The sequence below is a fragment of the Triturus cristatus genome, chromosome 3_2, assembly GCF_964204655.1.
Source record: "Triturus cristatus chromosome 3_2, aTriCri1.1, whole genome shotgun sequence".
Lineage (NCBI taxonomy): Eukaryota > Metazoa > Chordata > Amphibia > Caudata > Salamandridae > Triturus > Triturus cristatus.
The window spans coordinates 994,422,428-994,448,855 of NC_140584.1; the positions used below are offsets into that span (position 1 = coordinate 994,422,428).

The 26,428-nt window shown below is 42.9% G+C and overlaps 1 protein-coding gene across 2 annotated transcripts in view; it reads left to right on the forward strand.

The window, feature by feature from the left end:
• Positions 1–26,428, forward strand: part of YWHAG (tyrosine 3-monooxygenase/tryptophan 5-monooxygenase activation protein gamma) — a 132,555-nt gene that overhangs the window by 33,872 nt on the left and 72,255 nt on the right. Inside the window, exon 1 of one of the 2 annotated variants that reach the window (XM_085649607.1) lies at positions 17,556–17,750. The exons of the other annotated variant lie outside the window; for it this stretch is intronic. Within the exon in view, the coding sequence (XP_085505733.1) occupies positions 17,586–17,750 (165 nt within the window). The 5' untranslated portion in view covers positions 17,556–17,585. Of the gene's footprint in view, positions 1–17,555; positions 17,751–26,428 lie in introns of those variants that run through there. 2 annotated transcript variants of the gene reach the window in all.

The window sequence follows — 26,428 nt, forward strand, 5'->3', positions numbered from 1 at the left end:
CACAGAAACACTAAGGTCTGTCGCAACTCTAGATAATATAAGGGATAAAGTACCCCCTTCCGTACACTATAAGGATATTGCAAGTTACAGAGGAGTTCCATAACCATGAAGAGGAACAAGGCTGAGTCTGTTAAAAAGTTTATTGAACTGAAAGGTGACTTGCAATATTCTTATCATTCATGGCAGGGGGTACATTGTCCCATATAGTACATGGTCAAACCATCACCTTTACCACAAACCCCTTAAATCCTTGGTGCATAGCTTTTTTAGAAAGAGAGAGCATGTTTGAAAGTCTAAAGAATAAATATAGAACCGCTAGTGCAAAAGTAAACACATCAAAAACCTGTTAGATATTTCTTGCAAAAAGATATTCCAAACTGTTTGTATCAAGTCAGTTTAAAAAAAATACAAGCTGCATTAATTCATAATGTGTAGAAACATGCAGAAAGATTCTAATTTTTCTATAATTAACTTAAGAATACAAAAATAATCATATTCTTCCTCCTGGTCTCTATAAGCTAGAAAAATAGAGCACAAGAAAGAAAAAAAAAGAACATTTCATCTTCGTTGCTTTAAACAGCTGCTCTGTGACCTGACCTGCCTTTCACCTCGGCTGCTGGCTCTGGCAGCAGGCATTGTGACTCAGAACTCTACTGCAATAACTTTTTTGCAATCAAGTTCTGATGTCTTTTCTTTAAAATCGGTGACTGGGTACGTCACTAGGTGCGAGTAAAAAAGAAATTAGAGATGTGCATTAATACATCGATTGCATAATTCTATGTATTACAGTATGTTTAGGGAAAATCAATTGGAAACATTTACCCAGATTAAAGAGAACGTGATAATAAGAAAACGGAAACAGAATTTCAATCATCTGATTATGTCCTCATTCTCAGTAGTACAGAGGAAGGAGGGTAAAGCGTTTCCAGATACCTGGACAGCAGTTGAGGCTATAGCACCTCCCTACTCTAGTCCTAATAACTAAAGCTTTACTGTAATGAAGGAACTGGTGACCAAGATATCTGGCTTTGGTGACCGGTGCACCCCCAAAAAGAAAAGTCTTACTTCCATTTCCAGAAGAGGTCTTCTAAAGGAGATTAATCTAGCTTTGCACCAGAAGAAGACCACAACCATAAGAATATCCCTAGCTCTGATGGATCTGATTATGAAATTGGTAGAGAATGGTTTCATTTAAGAATCTAACATTTCATCAGACTTTGCCATGGTGACAATTAACAGTAGAGTTCGTTATAAAGTGATTTTGAGTCCTGTTTGTAATACAGAGGAAATAAATAACAGAGCTACAGATTAAACAGTAGGCCTCCCAATGGCAATGAGGTTGATCCTGAAGTTGAGTGATCTTAAATTGAAACGTTGGCACTTTACGTTCTTTCTGTTTTACAATTTAAGGCATACCTTGTAAAATAAACAGAAGTACTCTGTTGATGTTTGTGCATGCTGTTCCCATCATAAAACGAATTCATTAGCTTTAAGATAGCAGACAGCATTAGTAGTGATGTAGCCAAGGGTTCTTTGTACAGAAGGATATTCATAAACTGTTATGCTCTATATCGCAGACTGCAACAACAACAAGGCGATGAATGGAATGCTCAAATTAATCTCAGCCACTGGCAATCGCTTGAGGCTGTATTGTAGTCTATCGTAGCTCACGCACCATGGCACTCTAAACAAAGGCCTGCCTTGAGCAAATCATTAACGGCCCTGCTTCAAATCTGAACAGTCCATCATGATTTGCATGAAAAAGCCCCCTGAAGGGACCACAGGCAATTCAAAACCTGTTTTGCGCTACTTGTGGCACGTCGGTCAGGTGCAGTAGCTTGAGTCCTATGGCACAGTGAACACGGGGCTCCAGTCTGAGCATATTCGTCATACTTAAGGCATCGTTTGCAACAACAAGAATGTGATGGATGGAATGCTAAAATGAATCTCTGCCTTTGATTATCGCTTGGGCTGCATTACAGCGATCTTTTTTGGCCCACCATGCCACTCTAGACAAAAGTCAAACTTATGAAAACCTGTACCTACTGTGCTCCTCCTGGGACTAGCCTACCATTAACTGCATCTGTTGTGATAAGAATTGCTTCTATTGAGTCGAAATGACAGGGAAAAGCGAAGGAAACCCCAAGGCAAAGAAGTATAAAAATTCCTGAGGAGGGTTGCCAGAGTAGGCAGCATTTGAAGAGGGGGTCCATTGGGCTTATGGTTCAGGTCTTCAGGCTACCCAGTAGTGACTGCTAAACTTTGTTTTTAAAAACACTGTTACTGGAAGTAGTTGTATATCTACATATATAGTGTAGATGTAGAGTTCACGGATCCAAGTTTATCTGGTATCTTTTGGAATATTTTAGGACTGAAGCACAATCTTTTTCTTTGTTTGATTCTCCACGGCTCAATAGTTGTGATTGTTTTGTAATGTTTACTAATCCATATCTTAAAGGGTTGAGTGCCCACCCTGGTGGGGGTGGGTTAGATGACTTAAGAACCCAGAATCCCATATTACAAATTTGCCAGAGTGCTAGGTGCTTATCCTAACACATTATTTTTATACTTTTAAGAGGAGATTAGATGTTGGTCTTGTGAATTTAAAGGTCATTCTTTCGAATAGTTGTCTCCCTCCTATGGTGGCAGTGAAATGAGCTTGGAGCAAAATTTGGTTCCACTCTAGAATTTTTCACAGTATTTCATCCAGAGCCCCTATCGTTTTTGTGCGTTTAATGCAAGGATTACAAATTAACCCTGAAATAACAATAGATCAATACTTATGTTGAGGTAGTGGTTATCCCTCTATCTCTCCGGAAATATGTGTTTTTTTGTTTAACTGGTGACGCACTGGGATTAGGTGCATTGTGCACTCTATTCATTTATTCTCCATAGACTTCCGAATCGAAAGCAATCATGAACCACTATGAGCTTAAATGAAAGCTTTCATTTGTAACGTCGAAACCTGGTAGTAGGAAGCGTGTATTTATAATATTAATTGGTTTAAGTCTGTGAGAGCGCTTTGTGACATCATTCAGCAGATCCTGTTTAAGATAATGTGGTAAGATTATACTTCACAAACTGTCAGTACCACGGTTCAATTTAATGACATGCTACACACACTAAGCTTCAACGTATGTTGCACAGATATAGAAAGCTCTTAAGGAGTAAGGATTGTTGGTATGAAATTCAAAAGGTCTTTTTAAGTGACAATAACACATCCTTTTGGAAACTGGTATGCAGTGGTCATTATCTTAAACCAGCTAAAATAATTAGTTGGGTAAATTATGTGCTCTAAATTGGTTTTTGGTAATTGTAGAGCATATTAAAAAATGTAAACCTTATGGAACTGTAGTACAAGATTGACAGTTTGATCTAACTCTAAAAGCAGCCATCCAACGGTGAGCCACAGTGTTCTATTTTGAAGCTGTCCAACCTAGAATTTGCAATTATAGTTGGCGAGGGGGTAATGGAGCACCTGTCATCAAGGAGAGTCTTATGAAGGACCTTCCACATTATGGTCTATTTTCATTAGCGTCTATTTTCTACCGGATCTATACTGGGTTTTTGTCAGAAGAATTGCTCCCCTGGATTTTGGCTTCCTCTATTATCCCTGTCAACTCGAATGGGCTTTGTTACAAAGCGGTGGCCTCCAGCTTATGACCGCCTGTGAGGAGTGCACGGAGGAGCTGACGAGGTGTGGGGAGGACTCACTTTCCCAGTCGCCACCTGGGTTCCTGAACTCCATTTAGGCGCAACAAAGTTCTGTGGCGCGTGTAGTCACTTTTCACTGCCTTTGAGGAGTGCACGGAGGACCTGACAAGGTGCGGGGAGGACTCTCTTTCCCAGCCGCCACCTGGGTTCCTGAACACCATTTACGCGCAATGAAGTCCGGAGGAGTGGGCTGCCACGCCCCCTCTAACAGCCAATGCTCGATCTAAGGTACTGATTTACATCTTGCTTGGTGAAAATGGTGAAGCGGAAAGGGCTAAATGAGAAAGTGGGAGGAGGGACTGTTGCAACGCTCTATGCATTTCTGTCCAGAGCGGCAAGTGTACTTACTCATGAGATTGAATTAGCAGAGAGGCGCTTATCTCTGGAACCCCTTCCTAACCAACAGAGGTCTTCCTTAGGGGACTAAATTGATTGTGATACCCCCACTCCGTCCTCGTAATTGTTAACATCTGTTAATCCACCACAAAACCATCGGGGATCCTCGCCAGCTGAACCAACGCCAGCCGCTGCACCCATCAGGGAGTCTGAACACTCACCCCACCATGATCTTACAATTGATCCCCCAGCCAAGAGACGTAGGGGTTGTGGGGTCCCGAAGCCAATAAAAACTACTCGTCCCACAAAATCAAAGGGCGCAAACACTAAGGTGGCCACGGCCTCCAGCATAGTGCACCCACAAACTTTGTTTGCTTCAACTCTGCCCCCTTCATCTCCGGTACTCGATGATGCACTTTGGTCAGGAGTTAGTAAAATAATGGCTACTTTACTGGATCCCATCCTAGCCAAACTAACGCAGATTGAGAAACCACTGTCCAGCATAGAGGCACAGAGAGTACCTATACTTCGATCTGCAGAGTCCTTGCAAGATGCGGAATCTAACCAACTCACAGCGCACACTTCCTCAGGAATGACCCTACTAGCCAACCCCCGCTCTGCATCTAGTTCTGCCTCACGGGTTTGCGAGTCGCAACACGTAGTCACAACCACTTTAACTCGCAATGGAAGGAGTCATCCTCATTACCACGGGGAGAAAGGGATTTGTCTCATCATGCATTTCCTGTGCTGCGAGGAACAAGAACGGTCCCTCAGCTGCCAGGAAGATCAGACAGCCACGTGGCGGGCCCCATCTACCGCCCACAGCAGGTCCTTAACCTTCCTCCAGAAGCCTCCCCATTATTACTGGTTTTGGTAAATGTACCACCTTTGCGTGAAGATCAGCACGAAGCAACCACGCAGCTGATAGACAGATGTCTACACTGGCTTTCATCCCATTCAGTCGACTCTGGGTTGAGGGGTTGTTCGCTGTCAAATCAGATTATTATGGCCCGGAGAGTGGGCTGGCTGGGAACCTCTTCCATATCCATGGCCGGTGACTCTGTGGTGATAAAGCAAATGTGGGGAAAACACTACTAAGCCACCTCCATAATATCCCTCTCAAGGGTACTCCGATTATCCCTTTATCACAGAAGCACTTTTATAAGCAGGGCTGCATATATGGAATTGAACAGTGGTTCAGGGCAAGGCCAGGTCAACCATTGAACCTTTGGGAGGGAACTATTACGGTCCCAGGGCTAAGGCCGGACAACCGCTATGTGGCTCTGTCCGATCTGGAAACTTGTGATTGACTAACCCTAGTTGTCATCCCTGCTGTTAGGGGAGCATTAATACCATCTAATCCAGTGTTCGTAACACAGGGAAACCCAGAGATTTTTCCCTCCTGTATCGAAGTTAAAAAATATGATTAGCCTAGTCTCCTGTAACGTGGCTGGCATTGGATCGAAGCTAGGCAATTAACAGTGGCTTAAACTCTGGCAACCTCAGGAGATTATCTGTTTCCAGGGAACATGGGCCAAGGAGACCGTTTTTGTCAACGGGTATCGCTCCCTTCAGACAGCAGCGGTGCCTTCAGTGTCAGGCAGAGCAAAGGTGGGTCTTTTAACTCTAATTTCAAACACCTTACAATTAAATGTAAGAATGGCCGAGTCCTCACACACCCTCTTCCATCTACACTTGCTAGAGACTAACAACAAGACTAACAACGAAGGAGTTTGGCTTTTAATTAATTATTATAATAACAAATTTGGTGGTAATATGAAAGCAGTGGCAGCGGCGCTAAATAATAAAATAGATAAACTTAATTTGTTCACGAAAAAGGGCCCACAAGCACAGAGAGGTTATGGTATGTGGGCTGAAAGACCCCAGTGCAACCAGTTCCCCCATTTCGCTCACAAAGAATATGGAGACAGCCTTAATAGACTACTATACACCAGGAACTTGGGAAAAGTCAACAACATGTAGGAAGGCCACATAGGGAAAACATTCTGGCGGAACAACTATGAGTCTACCATAGATTTTTATTTTAGTTTCTATCTCCTCTAACAATAAGGTGTCCCATAAAGATAACTTATTTACCTGTTATAGTGACCATGCCATCTTAACTAGTCACCTAAGTATCATCTGTAAGGAAGTGAAATACCAAAGGATGTAACAAACATCTCCCTAACTAGGAATAACTGGTACCAACTAAAGTGGGCACAAGTCGTGAAGCGGAAGATGGTTCCCGCAATAATAGCAAACACATGGGTTGTTATCCTAAATTGTTTGGTTGAAGAGACCCCCCCCCCCCCCACCCCCATCATCACTATTTGTGTCCCATTTTAGAGACCTAATTGCGAGAAAAAAAGTGGCTCTTACCCGCATTAAACCGGCAAATAGTTCTTCTACTAACCGATGGTTTGATTCCCCGTGCTCCATAGCAAGAAAAGCACTTGTAAATGCCCTGTAAACCCGCTCTAGAAATCCTGAAATAATCCGATCGCTTTGCAGCGACTATAAATCTGCCATAAGGAATAGAGAGAAAGAAATTGGGGAGGAAGCCTGGAACGGACTCGAGCAGGCTTCTAGATCAGGCAACAGTAGTGAATTTGGGAAGCTAGTAAATGCGCCTCATTTTAAAGACCCCAAGGATCCGTCCCTGGAGTTGCATGTTGGCAAAGAATTTTGGATGGGCCATTTTGAAAGTATTTTCAGATCTAACATCTCCCCGGTGACGCCCCCCAAACTGTAAGGTAGTTTGCATTTTTCACTCATTGAAGATAGAAGGGGGCTGGCAGCCTGCGTTCCTGGGAAGGCACCAGGTCCTGACGGAGTGCCGATTGACCTCTCCCAGGATAAGTATGACCTGTGGGCCCCGCTATTAACAAACTTTTTTTAATAGCATAGAGCTAGAAGGGCCTCCACCGTCTTGGAAACATAGTGTCATTGTCCCAATATATAACAAGCATTGGCATAGCCAATAGGTCTCACCTTTGGGACCTTATAAGTGTTTAGCCATGCAACAGCTGCATAACTAAATACTTATAAGGTCCCAAAAGCGAGACCTATTGGCTATGCCAAGCGGCCGCGAAAGTGATCACGATCAAAGCGGCCGTGAAAGTGAAAGTAATCGCGGCAAAGCGCGGCGCACGCTTGCCCGCGCACATGCACTGTAGCTCCAGGCTGGCCTGGTAGCACTTTTTGGAGCCCTCTCCATAAGTCTCGCCAGACCAGCGCATGCGCTGGGTCAGGCGAGACCTAAAAAAGTGGACTGGGGCAGTCCAAAGAACTACAGGTCCATCTCCCTAATGGACACAAATGCCAAACGCATGGGTCCACTCCTCCTATTCAGGTTGGAGGAATGGGCCCATGAAAACAATATCCTCATGCATGCACAATATGGTTTCCAGAGGGGGAAGGGCACTGTTCACCAATGCCTTAATCTCTCACTCTGTATTGACAAATACACGAAAGCAAAAGGCGGGAAAATCTATATGACCTTTATGGACCTAATTGCGACATTCGATTGCGTGTCCGACCAGAAGCTACGGCGCGTGATGGAAGAGATGGGGATCAACCCCCCCCCCATAATCAATTTTATTCACCAATTGTACCCCAACGCCACCGCATGTGTCCGGTATGGCACAAATGGGGAATGTACACGTTCATTTAGGATCGATAGTCGGGCAGAGCTGTGTTCTAGCAGCGTTTCTTTTTTCCATTCATACAAACTGGGTTGAGGCAACCTTGACTGGCACTCCTCTGGATGTACCCATGTTTGATAATACCCCCCCCAAATATTAGCTTACGCTGACAATACAGTGTTAATCGGGCAAACGGGGGTAGCTCTCCAATGCCTTATAACATCCTATGCATCATTCATGGCGGCGCTGGACCTTAAAGTGAATAAATCTAAATCTTTTATCATCGTTGTAGGGACTGGTAAAGGCGTAAAATCTTGCCATTTTCACTTGGGTTCGAGGCAAATAGAAGTGGTTAAGTCCTTCCCATACCTGGGAGTCTTATTTGATAAAAATCAATCCTGGGCAAACCTGGTAGCGGCAAGAGTGTTGGGTATGGAGAGAAGTCTGCACGCCATCAAGGTTTTTGCCAAAAAGCTAGGCACCATTCTCTTGGACCCAATAATAACTATTTACCAGGCAAAGGCAGCAGTAACTTACGGGGCAGGAGTCTGGGGCATGTCGCATATTGACCAACTCCAACTATTGGAAGATAGCTTTTTTTTAAATCCAGGGTTTCCCTACCCCCTTCCTTCTCTAACTATTTTTTACATCTTGAATTAGGGTTGCTTTATATGGTAGACACTATTAGATTGGCGCCAATCCTGTTGTGGTTCTCCATATGGTGCAGGACCATGGTCAACTTAACACAACGTATAATTAAAGACTGTCTAGCGCTGGATCACTATCATAAGATCAGATGGCTCAGATATGTGGAGTATGAACTAAGTGCAATTGGGCTGGGACATCTATTTGAGGACTAAACAGCGTGCCGGAGGATCTCTAAGCAGAAACTAATTGAGTCGTATATGCAGAGTTAACCATGTCTGTAGGGAAAGGAACCACCGAAAAAAGGCAGCCCTTGCTTATGCCCTAATACCCCCTTCACTAGAGGAAGGTCATTCTTATAGAGCCCGCATGACAATAGCGCAGCATAGATACATACTACTGAGATTCTGTCTGAATCTTATCCGTTTGATGTTAGGGCATCCGAAGAGGAAATTTAGACCTTCATACCTGATCCCATGTCCTTGCGTAAACCACTCGCCTCAAAAGGATTTTCACTTATTACTGTTCTGTGAGCTTTACCAGACCAAAAGAGAAGCCTTCATTCTCCCAATTTTAAGGCGTTCAAATTTTAGCCAATGTAGAGTGGCACTGTATTTTCTGAAATCCGTCCCTGGCCCTTTTATCTGTTTCTCGGTTGCTACCGTCTTGTGGACCTGTATGAGAAAGAGAAAAGTGCGATGCTGTATGATGGTATAGTTGGTGTAAGCAAGAACTTTAATATACTCCTATCAAGTGATTCCGGTTCTGGAGGTACTCCAAGCCCATCTTGATTTTAAATGGTTTTAAATGTCTTTAATGTTAACTATTTCTTGTTCTTGTTTATTCCATGGGATCTTTGATTGAAATTGTGCTTTTATGATCTGTTTTTATTGTGCTTTTATGATATGTTTTTAAGAGATCAAATAAAGATTTTATCGAATTTAATTGACCAATTGATACATGAAGGTTAGGAGTACACTGGTGTATTGTGCATATGTGGATCTTAGCATCACCTTTGATAAATTGGATCATACACTTTCGTGGTTAAGATTAGTCGGAGATCTTTTTCTGCATATTATTATTGAGGTGATATCTTGGCCTGTGACTAGATTCCTATTGGCTGATTGCAAGCTGTGAATTTAAATTATGCTGCAAATAATCTGTGCAGCAGTGTAGAGAAATCCCTAATCTTTTGCTTTGGTACCAAAAGATGGACATGCAGAAGGGTTGTTGGTAGGATTATTAATAGCTACTAGTATTTGGAAATAATGTTTGATAACCGGATGGACTTGAAATGGAAAGAAAAGTAATTACAATGGGCGATGCATTACAAAGATTGTCTAAATCCTATTATGACCATCAGCTTCTTATGTCATGTAGTTCCTCAAATTGGCCTACCCAGATGTTGCACTCAATAAATGATCTGAACATACCAGTCTGAGCACAAGTGCTTGGGGTGCTATATTCTAGTGTGGTTGTGACAGTACTGTGAAAACTTGGTTTAGCTATGTGCTGGGGCAGAGTATTCTTTATTTCAAACTGGCCGCCTGTGTGAAGAGATATAGTCATTGAGTTTTTCATCTAGCAATAATTACGATACCCTTTGATATGGTTAGAAATGTTAATTTTTAAGTGCATTATTTCAGATACTAAGGCTAATAGTAAAAGTGTGCTTGTATTAGTTGAATATAATGGATACAGTCATGCTAAGGTAAACATCCAAGTACACTTAGTAGTATTATTTGTAATAATCTGGTGTTGTGACCAGTTAAGGAAACTGCAGTGTGAAACCTCTTCAAAATTTAGATTATGGCATAGAAGAATCTTGGGCTGTGAGGAATCTGAATATCTACTGACCCAAGGAACATATGTGTAGGTTATGTCTAAGAGACCAAGACCATCTAAAACATATCATTGTTGATTATCCAGCTCTGTCGAAAAGGAGACCTTCCACCATACTGCCTTTTTACAACACCAGTACCAACAAGTTTGACATTGTTTTTTTTCTTTTTTTTTTTTCTTACAGACTTTTTTAATTAGTTTTAAATGCAAGTCCGAAATAAAAACAGAACAAAACAGAGTGGGGAAGATGCAGGCAATGTATCAGTAGCAACTTATTATCATTTTTTGTTTGTTTGATTTGTTTATTGGCTTTACTTGTTTTAATATAACAAAAGCAGAAAGGGGAAAACAGTTGTACATATATTCAGCATTACCAATCTCCAGGAAAGAGTTGCATTATATCATTACAGGTTATATTTGACATCACAGTTAATAATCAACATGTAACGCATGGGTAAGAGTGTGTCGACCGTGCAGGTTAGCTGTACCGAGGACTCCCTCCCCACCAACCCCTCCCCCCCCCCCCCCCCTGTGGGGGTCCCACATAAGTCTGTGCTTATGTGATATAATTTACACCTGAGCCGTGTACCCAAAAGTTCAAATGAGCGATTTGGGTATACTAATGATTTTTTGCGACTGTGTTGTGTTTCCAATAGCCACAGGTCAATTAACTGCTTCAGAACCAAGTGAACAGAACAACGACAACATAAGGAGGGGCAGGGGAGGGCCTAACTAGTCGTGGGGATGTATAGCCGCACCTGGCTTGTTACATTTGCATTTTCTTCTTTATCATCTAGCTGCGATGTCTGAACCTTCCTATACTTGTGTGATGATTGGTGTGCACTCAGGGTGTGATACTATATGGGTGTTAATGCCGTTGTGGCAGAATTTCTTTGGGGGGGGGGGAGGTGTTTTCATCAGGGCTGTCTATGGCTTCCTCTGGCGTTACCCCCATTTGGAATGTTGTTAGTATTGTGTGCCAAAATGAGAAGATCGGGTATTTGCGTAGTCCTAGGGTATATTCCCTCTGCAGTGCACTTACCTCCGCTTTAGTCAAATTTAGCAGTGATTTTCAAGCAAGCCTGCATGGACGGGGGTTCCTCAGCCTTCAAGCGGCTCGTGATGAGCCTCTTGGCCCCCACTAGGCCCAAATCTAGACATCTGGTAGTAGCTCTGTGTTTATTCTCCCTCGGAAATATTCTAGTCAAACAGGCTTCCCATGTATTTGGGAGTTCTCTCTCAGTGCACATGGGTAAGATGTTGTGCTACTCCCTCCCAGTAATCATGTAATCTATTAAACGTCCACAACATGTGCAAAAGGTCTGCATGCGTTTGTTTGCATCGCGGGCAGCATGCGTCTTGTCTGTTGTAGTATCTATTAATTTTGTCTGGAGAGAGGTATGCTCGATGCATAATGTAAAACAGAATTATTAAAAAGCTGGCATTACTAGGAATTAGTGTGTGGCTTTCCAATATTGTATTCCATTCTTTGGATGTACATGGGCGGGCTAGATCTGCCTCCCATCTACTCCGTAAAGGGGCCAAATCTATTGAAGAATGTGAGTGATGTGCCTCCGCCAACCATTTGGTGAGGTGCCGTCCTGAACCCATCATGTGTATGTATTACACCACTAGGTGTGTTTGAGGTTCCCTCGTGATATTACCCCAATGGCGCCGGAGCGTACCCACCCATGCGGCGTGCCTAAGAAAGAGACCCGGCAGGATAACTTCCTCATGCATCAGGTTTTCATATGTCCTTAGTGCATTATCTTTAATAAAAAGATCTCCTAACGTGTAAATGCCTGCCTCATGGCAGGCTGTGAGTTCAGCTGCCCTGACCGTTCCGCTCTCTTCTGGTGTACCCATGATGGGGAGGGCCGGTGTATACGGTGTGATTTTCTGGGTAAGAGAGAGGCTTTGGGGGTAGCACCTTTGGACTACTTGCACCAACAGAGGTAGCGGGTCCCGCTTTTTTTGTACAGGGGTGGAATATGTGCGTGAGCATGTCTATGGTGTATGAGGGGCTGTTCCCTGCTGTATCTGTTAGGTGTAGCTCCGCCAACCAGATGGTAACCCATTGCAGCTGGGCTGCTAAATATTTGTGCTCCATATTTGGTGGGGCCAAGCCCCCCTGAGTTTAAGGCAAGTAGAGTTTTGCGAGTTCCACCCTGCCAGGTGTGTTGTTCCAGGGAAGATCCTGTTGTATGCCCTTAAGAGAACGGAAAAAGGACACCAGTAGGTAAAGTGGGAGATTAGTAAAATAATATAGGAGACATGGCAGGACCACCATTTTGATGAGTGCTACTCGTCCCGCTCCTGAGCAGTTTTGTGTTTTCCAGAACTCTATGTGTGATGTTAGTCATGACCGCCCTGGTGAGGTTGCCATCTAGTTTTTCCTGATCTGTGTGGTATACCCATATTCCCTGGTGACGGAACATATCTGATTTCCAATTCACCTGAGCGCTGTCGACCGATAACTGGGAGGCTGCTGTGCGGGAGTCAAAGGGGAATAATCATGACTTGTCCCAGTTAACTCGTAATCCCGACGGCTTCGCAAAACGTGTAAGGGTGTCAGATATCACTGAGGGCACTGCTCGGATGTCCCTGATGTATAACAAGATGTCATCTGCATATAACGGTATAGCATGTGTCTCCGGTCCCATTTTAATACCACAGAGTCCTGCTGAAGCTCATTGCCAGAGCCAATGGCTCAATTGCCAGAGAGAATAGTGGCGAGAGAGGACATACCAGTCTGGTGCCGTCGGTTGATCTTTATGGGTAAAGAGAAAAGATTGCCAGTGCAAACCCTCACCGTTGGTGATTTGTATAACAATTTGACTAGACTTAGTGATGTATGTCTAGCTCTGACGCCTCTAAGGTTGACTGATACAGCTTCCCAAAGTGTGCAGTCAGCTCGGCGTGAATTTCATGTGTGTATTTCATCCCTCCGTTGAGGGGTCTGAGCGCCGTGATGGGTCCCGACGGGGTTTCCTGCTTAATCAGCCAGGCTAGAAGTCGCCCAGCTCGGTCTGCCTTGTTGTGTGTTCTCGCCAAGTGCGCCACATAGTTCAGACATCTCAGCCGCTCTAGTAGTGACGAATGCTTGTCGCATCCTTCAGTTAATGATCCTCTTTCTGGTGGTGTTGACGCCCACACCTCATGTTCGAACGGGTCTTTCTCCGTGCCTAGGAGTTCTGATTCTATTTGCTGCCGCATACCACCCCAGTCCCCAGGCACATCACACGTAACATTACTTTTAGGGCATCCCACTCCACTGCTGCCAATGAAGCTGTCCCTGTATTATGTTCAAAGTACTCCTTGATAGCATTGCTGAGCGGTTCTCGGAAGGCGGAGTCCTCCAGCATCGCCGGTTGCAACCGCCATGTAGCGATCGGTGGGGTTCTATTCCCATTTGAGTATAACAAACTGCGGGTTATGTTCCGAATGCGTGCGTCCAGGTGGACATGTACTGTGTGCAATGCTGAGTAGAAAGAATAGATCCAATGCGGTGCCTCCATACGTCCACCAGGTTCCACCTGTACGTCCAGTCTCTCAACTTGGTCATATTGATGGATGCGATGGTGTGTCTATGGGGTGGGAAGGATCTATCTGGATCTAAATCTAGGATACTGTTGAAGTCTCCCTACAGCAGCCATGGTAGTTCACACCACTTAGCCAGTACCTGGGAGAGCATTTTCCAGAAAGTACTTTGAGTTCGGGGCATATATAACCTAATAGGAGGTGACGTCCATCCAACCTACCCTTTACAAACACGTATCTACCTTCTTTGTCTCGTACAACTTCTTTCTCCAGAAAAGGGGTACCTGGACGTATCTAGATCATCGCCCCCCCCTAGCAAAGGAAGAGAAATCTGTGGCAGATATTCTGCCTCTCCATTTCCTCTGCAGCCTAGCTGTCTCTGTTCATGCTAGGTGGGTTTCCTGCAAGTATGCAATGCTTGTGTTGTGCCTCTTAAGATAAGAATATACTGCTTATCGGTGTGATGATGTGCGAAGGCCTTGCACATTCCAGGTGAATATCTTTTTGTCCCGTCATAGCAGTGTCTGGGGAGGTGGGGGTTTCGCACACTCCCCGACCCTTGTGTGTGGATCTGTATTTAAGGAAGAGGCTCCTAACTTTCCCAGGCGCTCTCCCCCTAGATGCCCATGGAACTTGGTTTAAGATAATGAGGCCAACATGGCAAAAAAAATACCAAAAGAGCAGTCTCCATGAATGTACAGAGATGCCCAAACCTTAGCTGGAAAAGGAAAGTCCTGTACTATTCACTGATTCCCTGGTGGGGAAGAAGGGGGGTGCAGGACCTGCGGAGTGTGGCTGGAATGTGATACCCCGGTTTCAATGTAAAATACCTCGCTTACGTTCTTGATTATATGTCCAAATGCAATAATAACTTGAACAGTATCTAAATATTTACTGAGTCTCGCATCTCTCTGGCACGTTAGTGACCATGGTTAGTGTAGCAGTGTGACTGGGGGTTATACGTCACTGATATGGCTGCATATATGAAGCGACCGTGTGGTGTCAGATTATAATGTTTGAAGTCTGTGGTGTCACTTCCGGCAGGTTCAGTGAGGCAATGTCTGAAGAGCCTACTATTGATGAGCACTCCTCACTTGAAGAGGGGATTGGTGTTGCCTCTCTGCTAGTGCCCTCTGGAGTAACAGGTATTTGTTCCACTTCTTGCACAGCTTTCTGCCATTCCTGCATGGTCTGTTCTAGGTTGGGCATCAATATCCGGCTTGGTGGGCGTTTCTTGCTGCGTCTACCTCGGGCACCGGGTCCAGCAGCTGCTCCACCTGTTGGGTATTCCAGACAGGCGAGTTCCCTTGAATTTTCCAGTCGTTTCTAGCCAGTCCCATGTATCTTGTGGTGTGTTGAAGAATCTTGTTTTGCCGTCTGCCACCACTCGAAGTCGTGCTGTGTACAGCAATGAATATTGAATGTTTAATTGTCGGGGTTTCTGCTGAACTTGTGGGAAAGAGCCTCTCTGGCATTGCACTCAGCGCATAATCCGGGACAAACATAACTCTCACGTTCTCAATTTTAATGTCCGAGTTTTCTTGTTTCATGCAAAATAAAGTCCCTGTCCCTATAATGCAGAACCTTGAAAATAAGAGGGTGGGCCCCCATTCCAGGTGCCGGTCTGGAGAGAATACGATGTGCTTGTTCTATCGTGAAGAAAGGAGATCGAGATGCTGCGGGCAGTAGCTCTTTAATCCAGTGTTCCATAAATGCAACTGCATCTCTGCCCTCCGTTCCCTCTGGAAGTCCAATCAAGCGAATAATTTTCTGCCTAGAGCGCCCTTCTGCATCTTCCACCCTGTCTTCCACATAGCGTATCCTAGCTTCATGCGCGTTTTGGTGATTTTCAATAAAGTCTGTAACTGGTTTGAGTTTGGTCAGGGTATGTTCCATTGTGATTACTCGGTCTTTCAATTTCCTATGATCTGCGTGTAGCAACGTCAGCTGCCACCTTATCAATTTTAGATTCCATCGATACTCTGTATCTTACAATGGCGTTTAGGATCGCACCCAGCCTTTCCTCTGGTTGACTTGACCCGTCTGTATTTAGGGTTTGCGAGGATGATCGTGAATCAACAACCCTGGTGCGACCCATCTCTGGAAGTTCACCGTTCGGCAGTATTGGCGATTGCCGCCACCCTGCCGCGCCCCAATGTACTGCGGGTGAGACAGCACAGGCTGATCGCGATGCCCCTGATTATATCAAAAGACACACAATTGATGGACGGAATGCAGAACAAATCAAAACATTCACCCCCAGTCAAGAGATGTGGGTTAAATCCATCCTTCTTTTACTCACCATGCCACCCCAGTTTAGACCTGGCCATATGCAAATCAGTCTTGACCCTATGCCTCATGGGAACAGTCCAGCAGGAACTGCCTGTTTCCTGGACCGGAAACAAGCATCCTCTTCAGCCAGGATAGCTTGATTCCAGTGGCACAGTGAGCACAGGACCCACGTCTGGGCATACCTGGCGCACTTAGGGCGAGAAAGCAAAAGTCACACAATTGATGGACGGAATGCAGAACAAATCAAAACATTCACCCCCAGTCAGAGCTCTCTGTACTGGGGTGAATGTATGACATTGTTCTGCATTCTGTCCATCAACTGTTTTTGCATTTGTCACCCCGAGTGGGACGGGTATGTCCAGACGAGGGTCCTGTGCTCTACATGCCACTGGATTCAAGCTATTCTGGCTGAAGAGGGGTGAAACTCCGAAACCGGCCCTGGGATGCTTGTTTCCCGTCCTGGGAGGACCTGGCTTGGCAGTTCGGGCTGGACTGTTCCCATGAGGCACAGGATCCAGACTGATTTGCATATGGCTGGGTTCAAACTGGAATGGCGGGGTGAGCAAAAAACGATGGATTTAAGCCCAGATCTCTGTACTGGGGTGAATGTATGACATTGTTCTGCATTCCGTCTATCAACTGTTGTTATTGCACCTGATTATATCAAAACGTACTCGCTGGGACGACGGAAGGCTGCACGAGCAAACTCTCGGCAGGCGATAAAACGGTTGACAACAAATAATAAGGGATAATACTGATACGATTGGGAGAGAGAACCTAACGTAGACAAGGAACTATTTGGGGAAACCGGGACGGAATTACAACCGGTTAAAAGATAACACTAACCATACCAACGAAACAGCCCTGAGTAAGTCGTGGTCACTTGCCATTGGCGACGAAACACATGGCTAAAAAGAGGCTAAAAAAAAGAACTAAACCAGAACATTTGAAAATAAATCTAACAAATACAAAGAGACAAGAATTCTTGCTATCTGTTATTTATGTATACATGTTGACATTAACCTGTGCTGGGGAAACCATGTTTTTGTAATTTCTTTTAAATTAACCCTCTGATTAGATCAGTTGGAGCCTCTCTCAATCATGCAGTGTTGTGACGAGGGGGTCCCCAGGACAGTTCCACTGCTGTTCCGATATGCCACCTCCTGATAGTGCCTGCCTTGAGCCTTACTCAGCGCCCATGCCTAAAGCTCCACTTCTCAGTTGGGCACAAACGAGTGCAGCCCCAACGGAGCGTGTCAACCAGTAGGCCTCAGCAATGTACATAAAAGCTTATGTAGGACTAACCCAAGACTTCTTGCGCAACCCCCCTTCTCCGGCTCCACACTTGCTTTCGATGGTTTGAGCTCACCCGGCGTCTTCCTTTGTGCCGCGGTGCGCTGCTTCCAGCCTCTGCAACAGCGTCTACTGCCTCGCTGGTTTCCCCTTGCAACCTTTCGTCGCTTCAGGGTTCAGACGTCTCCGTTCGGGCTACTCCTCCTCGCAGGTCTCTGCTGCTCCAGCTACATGTTCTTTGGGCCCCATCTCTGCGACCCACCTGTCTGCCCCTCCCCCATGCAGCTCCTCCCCTCTGTCTGCACCCAGGCGCCGTTCCAGGCCCAGGATTCGGTGCGAAACCTCGGCGGGGCCCGGACGTTCAAATGGCGCACCTCCAGCTTCTTCCTCCTTCGGACCGATCCCTCGAGGTCATGCAACTATTGCTGTTGGAAACTTCCCCTGGTGAGTTTCCCACGATTACATATAAATTTGACGGATTAAGGGGATTTCATACGGAGCCGCTTTTAAACGTGTCTGCCATGTTGCCCCTGCAGGCCACGCCCCCCAACAAGTTTGACATTGTTGATGTTGTGATCAGTTGCGAAGACATCATTCCTAGTAAGCTTGCTTATTATTACAAAATAATTATTGGAGTTTTAACTAAACCCAGCTGCAAGCGAGGACAGGTTTCCATCAGAATGGACCAATTTATGCTCCCTCAGCTGAAATATTTTTCCTGGAAATGTTTAAACAAATTAAGAAGGGGGTGCCATTCCGCACTCTTTACTTTTTCAGAGGAGTTATTGCTTGTTTTTTTTTTTTTAAAAAGAACAAAAATACTAAAGATGTTAATTCCTTTCATCTGATCACTCTGCTGAACGCAGATTCTAAAATGTTTATAAGATTAGAACGGCAAAAGTAATAGAAGTAATTTCGTTTGGTAAGCCATGATCAGAATTGATTTATTCCTCCCCAACAACTTTAACATTCACTACTTAGTGGGAGCCATACATTATTTTTTAGCACGTGGGACAGCCGCAACAGTAATATTACTATATTTGGAAAAGGCTGTTGACCTTGTGAGCTGGAACGTTTTATTTAAGTGCTGGGGACAATGAGGTTTCCACCCCAACTACCTCGGTCCATAGCCACGATCTGTGAGGGATCCATGGTGTTAGTAGCCCTGAATGGCAGAGTCTCCGAGCCACTTAAGAGCACGAGCGGCACCAGACAGGGGTGCCCTCTCTCTTTTCCATATTTATAGAGCTTTTGGTTTGTTTACTGAGCGAAAGTGAGGGAGTGAAGGTGCTAATTCCAGGTGCGTGACTCTTAAATTATATGCGGATTAATTGGTATTATTTCTCCGAAGTGGCTGTCTTTGATGACCTGTTTAGTAATTTCTCTCGCTTTTGAACTTTGTCAGGGTACCTGGGTAATGTCTCCAAAACAGAAATAAGGATTTTCAACACCTACCTCAATATTTACAGGCATCATACCATAGTAGCCCCATTAGGTATCATATGATTAGAGTTCCATAGAATCATGAAGATAAATCAGATTATTCTCCTCTAATTTCTAAGATTAAAAGCCCGCTAAAGAGATGAGGTAAGCTACTAGTATTTCATCATTAGTAGAATTGCAATAGAGTACAGATTTTGCCGCGTTTTAATTTTTTCCAGGCGCGCTAACTAATACATTCTTTCAGAAATTGAATTAACTTAAGCACTTTTATGTGGGGTCAGTGCCAACCTACAATAAGTCTGTAAAAACTCAGCCTGATATGTGAGGCAGATGAACTATCCCTTCCCGACTGGAAAGCTTATTATAAAGCATCCTTTTTTAATAATTGGTATAACAAACTAAACCATTCTAAGGTATTTGTTAACATTTGAGGTAAAAGAATGAAAATGGGGGATTTTTCCTGCCCAGACACCTGGATCCCTGTAGTCAGGACTACCAGATTGGTGAGATATCGAACATTAGCCATTTTTTTAACGGATTCGGCGGAAGCGCGGTGGCTTTAGATTCCCAAGGTCAATGCAGAAACACCCCTTGAAAGCATATGCCCAGCAGTTTTGGGGAAAAAGGTAAACGGGTGGGAAAAACTGAATATCGGGGAAAGTGAGCGATTTGGTTAATTAATGACAACCTTTTGAACTTGGCAGGCTATTCAGGTAAACGTCTGTCATCAAGGACCCAAAACAAATGTTTTTGTTCAGATCGCTGTCGCATTGAGAAAGCATTTGTTTTTTCAAATTGAGCATACAAGGAAGGTAGAGTATGTTTTATTTAATTTCTCTAGCAATCTGAGAAATTTAACTCAGCGGGTAAGCTGGCTACAGGCGTTGCAAAATAATTTTGATGACCAGTTTTGTGCCATATAGAAAGATGGCTTAATGAAACTGATGCAAACTTGACCTGAGAGCAATGGATAGAAGCTTCTCAATTTAACCGCAGAGGGCTAAGAGGATCTAATTCTCAGAGAACCTTGCTATATGCCCAGTGGATGGTTTAATATACTCCGCTCACTCTTGAATACATGGAATTCCAATTTGTCTAACTAGTGCCCTAGGTGCTTGGAGCCTGGAGATTGGGTTTATATGCTATGGGGATGCAGTAGGCAAAGAGCAAATTTAAAGGGAGGTTGGGGGAAGTCCTGACATGCATGCAGACCACTGGTGATCTTGGTCAATCGGGATGTAAATGTGATCCACCTTGGTAGTTTATTCACTTGAGGTTTCGTCCAAGAGCCACTCATCTTTGTTGGTTCATTGCTATATTATTAGCATGACCGGTGATTACTACTGGCTGGAGATTGTCCGAGTCACTGAAACTTGGTCTTGGCTTCAAGTTAAATAATGATTACATTAAAGAACCCTTGTATGCTAAGAGGATGGGGAGAGGATGTTTTTTTTTTTAATTTGACAATATGCTATTCACTTTATAACTTACTAATATGTTGGATATATGGCAGCTTGTTTAACGTTTTTAAAGGTGGGGAGGACTGATCATTTACCTTTGTCATGGGCTTGAATTAAATCAATTGTTATAGCATATATCGAACAATTTTTATAAAATGATGTTCTGAGATTATATATTTTTTTCTATTATCTGTAACCGAAAACAATCGACAAAAATAATTTAAAAAAAATGAAACATTCCACCATTGTGCCTTTTTGTTACTAACCCCAGTATCCAACAAGCTTGATTATAATATTATTTATTGGAGTTTTAACTAAATAGGTAAATATCTTTTGTATTTAAATGTATTAATTTTTCTGTATGTTTTTATTTAAATTTAAATAACGAATTGTGTATATGGTTTGTATTTCAAACTATATAAACATTTATGAATTTGAATATAAAATGGGAGCAGAAATAATTGTTAAATTTGGTATCCTACCTGTCTCTGTTGGAGGACGCTGGTGCAAAATGTATTTGTCCACCAAAGAATCTCATTAACATAGAGGTATATGTTTTATACTGTCAGTATCTTGAGGATGAAATAACTCATTTGGCAGTAAGTTGCATGGTTTCTTGATGAGACAAAATTATCGAAAATTACACAATTACGTATGTTCACGTAATTATGAGTAATTTGGCCAAAAAATCGGAGCACAGGAAAACAAACCTGGCTACTGTTCGTGCTCTGTTGCATGCAGCACTATTTTCTTGGCGAAAAATGCATTCTTCTGACGAAGACACATGCTAGGGTACATTTTGCCATAAGAAAGTACCAATAAATGCTTGATTATGCTCCTCATGTAATTCCATATAATCTTGCATGATTTTGCTATAATTTTGCATAACTACAATACAGCAAATCACTCCCACCCATATTTTTTAGTTTATATGTGTGCTAGATTTTGAATAGGTCTCTGGTCCGATTCATAAACTTATTTTCTGGTGATATTTGGCTGCACAACTATGGAACTCCTATTTATCAAATGGTGGAGTTTAAGGTTTTGGATGCCTATACAAAAATTTTAAAATAAACAATTGTAGTTTGTATCATTTTTTACCCATACTGGAGATAATGAAGCAAATAGATGATTTTGCAACTCTTTCATGAAGGTATAACATATCCATTTGTTTAGCAAGCAGCTGAGTAGCAATTTTTCTGTAAGAGTTCTCTGGTTGGGTTTTCGTTTTTTTGCCTAATTCTGAATCTAGTTTAGAGCACGATTGTAGTTTTGTCTCTATTGGCTCACAGGACCGACACACATTATTTTGAGAATAATGCATGGTCTAGCAATAGATTTTATTTTCATTTGCTGATGATTGCCGTTAAAAGGTTAGAGTACTGCATTATTGAACAGGGAATAGGCCCTCTGAACTCTATTCTGAAGAAATCTTTCACTCTTGGCTGGTTGTTTGTCATGTTTTGCGTTGGAGCACGTCCAACCTCAGACAAATCGCACCGAAATATTTGCTGTCCTCAAGCATAATGGTGGGCAAGGGCACAGTTTTTATTCAATGAAGTTATGATACCATTTCGCTTCATCTAGCAGGGGTAACTTTAAGCTAAACTTTCAGTTTTGAAATAAAGGATTACATCTCTGGCTGCTGATTATTGTATCTGGGATATGTTAAAGTTTAGTCATGCGGGTTCTATTTTCCTCCTCTATTGAATTGTTCTATCCCTTGCGTTCTGCACTGGCCAGCAACTTTCAACTTTTGTACCATTTCGTGAAAAAAACATACTAAAAGAACCTACACGCTTTGTAGAGAGTTATTTTGTGAGGATAACTTCATGTGTTTACTTCTTTGTGCGGTCACGACAGCACCATGAGGCGGTTGCTACTACAGCTTGTGCTACTCTGAGTTGCGTCGACAGAGGCTCTGTGCTTTGCTGTCCTGTGCCTCAGTGTCCTCTGCTTTACATTTATTTTCTTCACCACAACGTGAAGAGTTCATGCTGTATTTTGATGTTTTCCTTGCATGAGTGGTGATGGTTGGGCTTCCAGGTGCTATCATTGCCGTACTGTATGTTGGTGTCTTGCTTTGGAAGACTGTAGTAGCTGAGTGGCTCAGAGCACGCTATGACATACCCTTGAATGATCTATTAATAAGCATCCTATCACTAAGTGTCCTTATTTTTCATAGCTGTCTGGTCCATTTTTCAGGAACGTGTATAGCAAATGCAAGATCTGGGTTTGCCATTTGACAGGGCTTTGAACATCGCCCCACTTTGCCACCGAGTTAAGATGTTGGCTCTAGGTGCAGTTGTAACTTAATATTTTTGTTTATTTAATTTCTGTTTTTCTCAGCCATGAGTGTATTCATTTCGGCAGCTACATTTACTCACTGGTCATCACTGATAATTGAATATTGTTATTGACTGTAATTGACGGGTTAAACTTGTTAATGACTATTGGAATAGTGAAAATAGATTGGGTGAAATATTAACTAAGAGAACTTTCAGTTTCTAACGCAAAGTGAGAATGTAAAACCCTAGACGTTGTCCATTCTGACACTGCCTGCTCAGAAACATGGTTAGTTTATCACATGGTGCACTTTCTTAAAGGTAAACTTTAGTGGCCTGAACTAAAGACTTTAGAATGACCCATGCTTGCCCCCAACTGACTGTGTCTATAGCCCCTATATCCACCTTGACATCCCTGACTAAGCTTTTACAAGTATTACATGTCTGTTGATGAATATTTAAAAAAGAACAAATGATGGGCTCAATGCTTAACAATGCCAAACACTCAGAGGTCTGGGCCAAAATCCATCTGTGTTTTTTTGTTTTGTTTCTCAGCTTGTCTTTTCAGTTTGGACTTAACCATACGCAAATTAGTCGTGACTCATGGGAACAGTCTAGCCCGAACTGCCAGGCCAGGCCCTCACCGGACCAGAAACAAGCATCCTTGAACTGGTTTCAGGGTATCACCCCTCATCAGCCAGGATAGCTTGACTCCAGTGGCATGATGAGCACGGGACCCACGTCTGGGCATACCCATCCCACTTATGGCAACAAATGCAAAAGGAACAAGTGATGGACGAAATGCTGAACAATGTCCAACACTCACCCCTAGTACAGAGAATATTTAACACTTAAATGCCCACCTCAAGCATCAGAGCCAAGCACTGTATGCTCTCACTAAGCAAGAAATAGTTATGCTGTCACCAAGCAAATTTTCTGATTTTCACAAAGGAATGCCACAACGCAGAAGGTATATGAGAGGATGGCAGTATGCCCCTAGATTTGAGGAATGTTACCTCTCAAAGACTTCCCTTCCAGATGGTACAGTCTTTCAGAGTTCTTATGCAGAATGCAGTAGAGGTATCCTTTTCTTATCTGCAAAAAGCTACAACAAAATATTTTTGGAAAAATGTAGGTTTCTGCTTCTCTCCAGTGTCGACGGATTTGTGTCAATGTACTTCTCCAACTGTAGTGTTAGTCTTGTTTTGTCAACTATGCTTTTCCATCTAAGATGCCATGATATACTTGTCAGATTATAGTCTGACATAAATGTTGTGTCCTACATATAATTTACAAAACTATATCCGCATTGGAGTCAATAATAGAACATCTACATCCAGTGGAACAATATTTTGCTAAACGCTATTTGGGACTCCGTATTTGTCAGACCATATTTCCATAGACGTTTTTCTAATATACAACACTTTCTCAACAGCCATCCTGCCAGAATTGAGGTCTTGTCTTGTATGCTGCAGGTGATGTATTTCATGCTGCATTAAGTCTCTATGGGTCAGATGAACCCCATGTCCCACTTGGACATCAAAGATTCTATGCTCATCTGTTTCTTAGTTTCGGTTGCTATATGGCTTGCAGTGTGAGAACTACAACTGTTAATAATACGGTGATACACAAAGCAGTAATACAGTAGTTTGCCTAGTAGGGGATAAAAAAATGAGGCAAAACATAAGAGTACATGGTCAAACAGTGAATCTAGATTGAAATTACTAAACGTTTATTTCGCTGCGGCATGAAAGCAAAAAAATTAAAAGAAAATGTTTCTACAGGCTATTTGCTTCACACAGTAGGAAATACTGATCTGAGGCTTTAAGGCAGCCTAGAATTTCTACAGCCCCACATGCAGCATAGTAGCAGTTGTGTACCACTTTCATGTTCAGTCAACCAAGGAAATGTGTAAAATCCTTGTGTATCACCGTAGTAATATCCATGGAGCTGGCTTGAATATGCCACTTTTAAGATACTGGTTAAAAAGTATCTAGTGAGGAGAGTTCTCTTGTGACTAACTATGTTGACTTGACATGGGCGTTAGGGTTCAGGTTTTCGAGTGGCTCGCTGGTTTTCTTAAATGTTCTGTTTCTGCCTGACCTGCAAAATTCTATCACATGTGCACAATTCAGACATTTACTTTGGGTTCTATGCATTACAGTAGGTGATCAATGATTGAGTTTTTTCCTGACGTGGGGTGTGTATCCTTCCTTTGTAAATTATCAAGTCTGATGCTAGATTGCACTGTTATATGTGGGCATCTTGGTCCCTCATGAACTTGAGTACTGTGCAGTGGGGCTTTGCACATACTGCAAAAGCAGTATGCATGACAGTCTTTCAGGGGGTGGTTATTTTACGGTTTCAGTGAGAGAAGTGGTCAAGTAGCAGCATGCACTGCAACGGGTTGTGGACTTGTACTGTTTTGCTGCTTGAGGATATAGCTCTGTGCATGGGCCAGAGTGGCAGTGAAATGGTGATTTGTTGCGATTACTTTTCTGTGCATTATGTATCATCTGAGTATGGTTGTGCTGCCATCATGGCAGCCTTGTGTTGAGTTTTATGATGTCCAGTGTCATTGTTTTGTGGGTTGTGCTGTCTTAGTTGGAGTATGTTGCAAATGGAGAAGATTTGCTTTTTCTCATGATTACCTGCTTCTTTGTCATTACTGTTATTAACCTTGTTCACCGTGTTCCATGGGTTGGTTTCCTGTATGTGTTTCAGTTAAGGGAAGCTTTATGCCCTCGGGGACGGACCACATCTTGCTTCTGCCATAAATTATAAATTGGCTTTCCTGTTTTCAATTTCTATTTTTGGTAAATTCTGGTGGGGGGGTTTGTGTTATTCCGTGATTTCAAGACCTTAAAAAAACAGTGGTCATTAGTGGTTACATATTTTTGCGCCATAAAAAAACAAAGTGGTTTTCCGGTGTTTATGGAATGTTTTGATTTTATTGTTGCTTGCTCTCTGCACTGATATTGCATGGTATATAGACAGTGTACATACAGTGTATATGAGGTCAAATACATTTTTACAAATCAAACTTATTGTAGGACACTATACAATACTTCTTCAGTGAGTCTTTGGTCATGCGTGCCCGCTCTTTCCTTCCCATGTAAACTTTTTATCTGTGAAAAAGTCTTCTCAACATTGGCACTTGAGATGGGCAATAGCAAAACAGCCAGTACACGATTTGTTAACTCTTGCCACTGACCTTGTTTTCCATGTCAATACTGGTGCACCTAAAGATTGCGATTCTCTGGGACAGGTTTTGCAACATATGCGATGAACTGGAAGCATTTGCCCTCAGTTATTAAAGCTGTCAAAAATGGGGCTATACTTTTCAAAGTCCGGAGAAAATCCAGAGAGAACAGGATCTAAAACGTGTTCAGAGAACTACAGTGATGCTTCAGTGTCTTTAAATGCCATGGTTGGTGAAGGGAAAATTCTGTGCAACATTGCAAGGCATTTATCATGCATTGTAAAATACAATTTCCTTAATCGCTCCTCAACATTTCTTTGCTTACCAAGTGGTAAGCATTCTAACATGGAACATGTTGCAGTGTCAAAGTCCCAAGGAGATGTTTCACATCTGCACCAATTACGCTGAACACTTGGTAGACAAGGGTGTTTTCAGACTCTAGTATTTTTAATGTCCTCTACAGCAGTCATGTTTTCCTGTAAAAATCTAAGAATGCAGTAGCGTACTTTATTTTCACATCACTATCAATATACGACCGAAGATCCTCACATTTCTTGCCTTTGGTATCATCACTAAGCAAACATTCTGTAAACTGTCTCAAACGGATAATATAGCATTCACAGACTCTAGGACTGAGAACCACCGGCTAAATGACAGTTGGGATAAATCTTTCTTTGATGCCGCACAAAATGAGAAATATTTGCGTTTTAGTTCCTGTGCATAACCAAACAA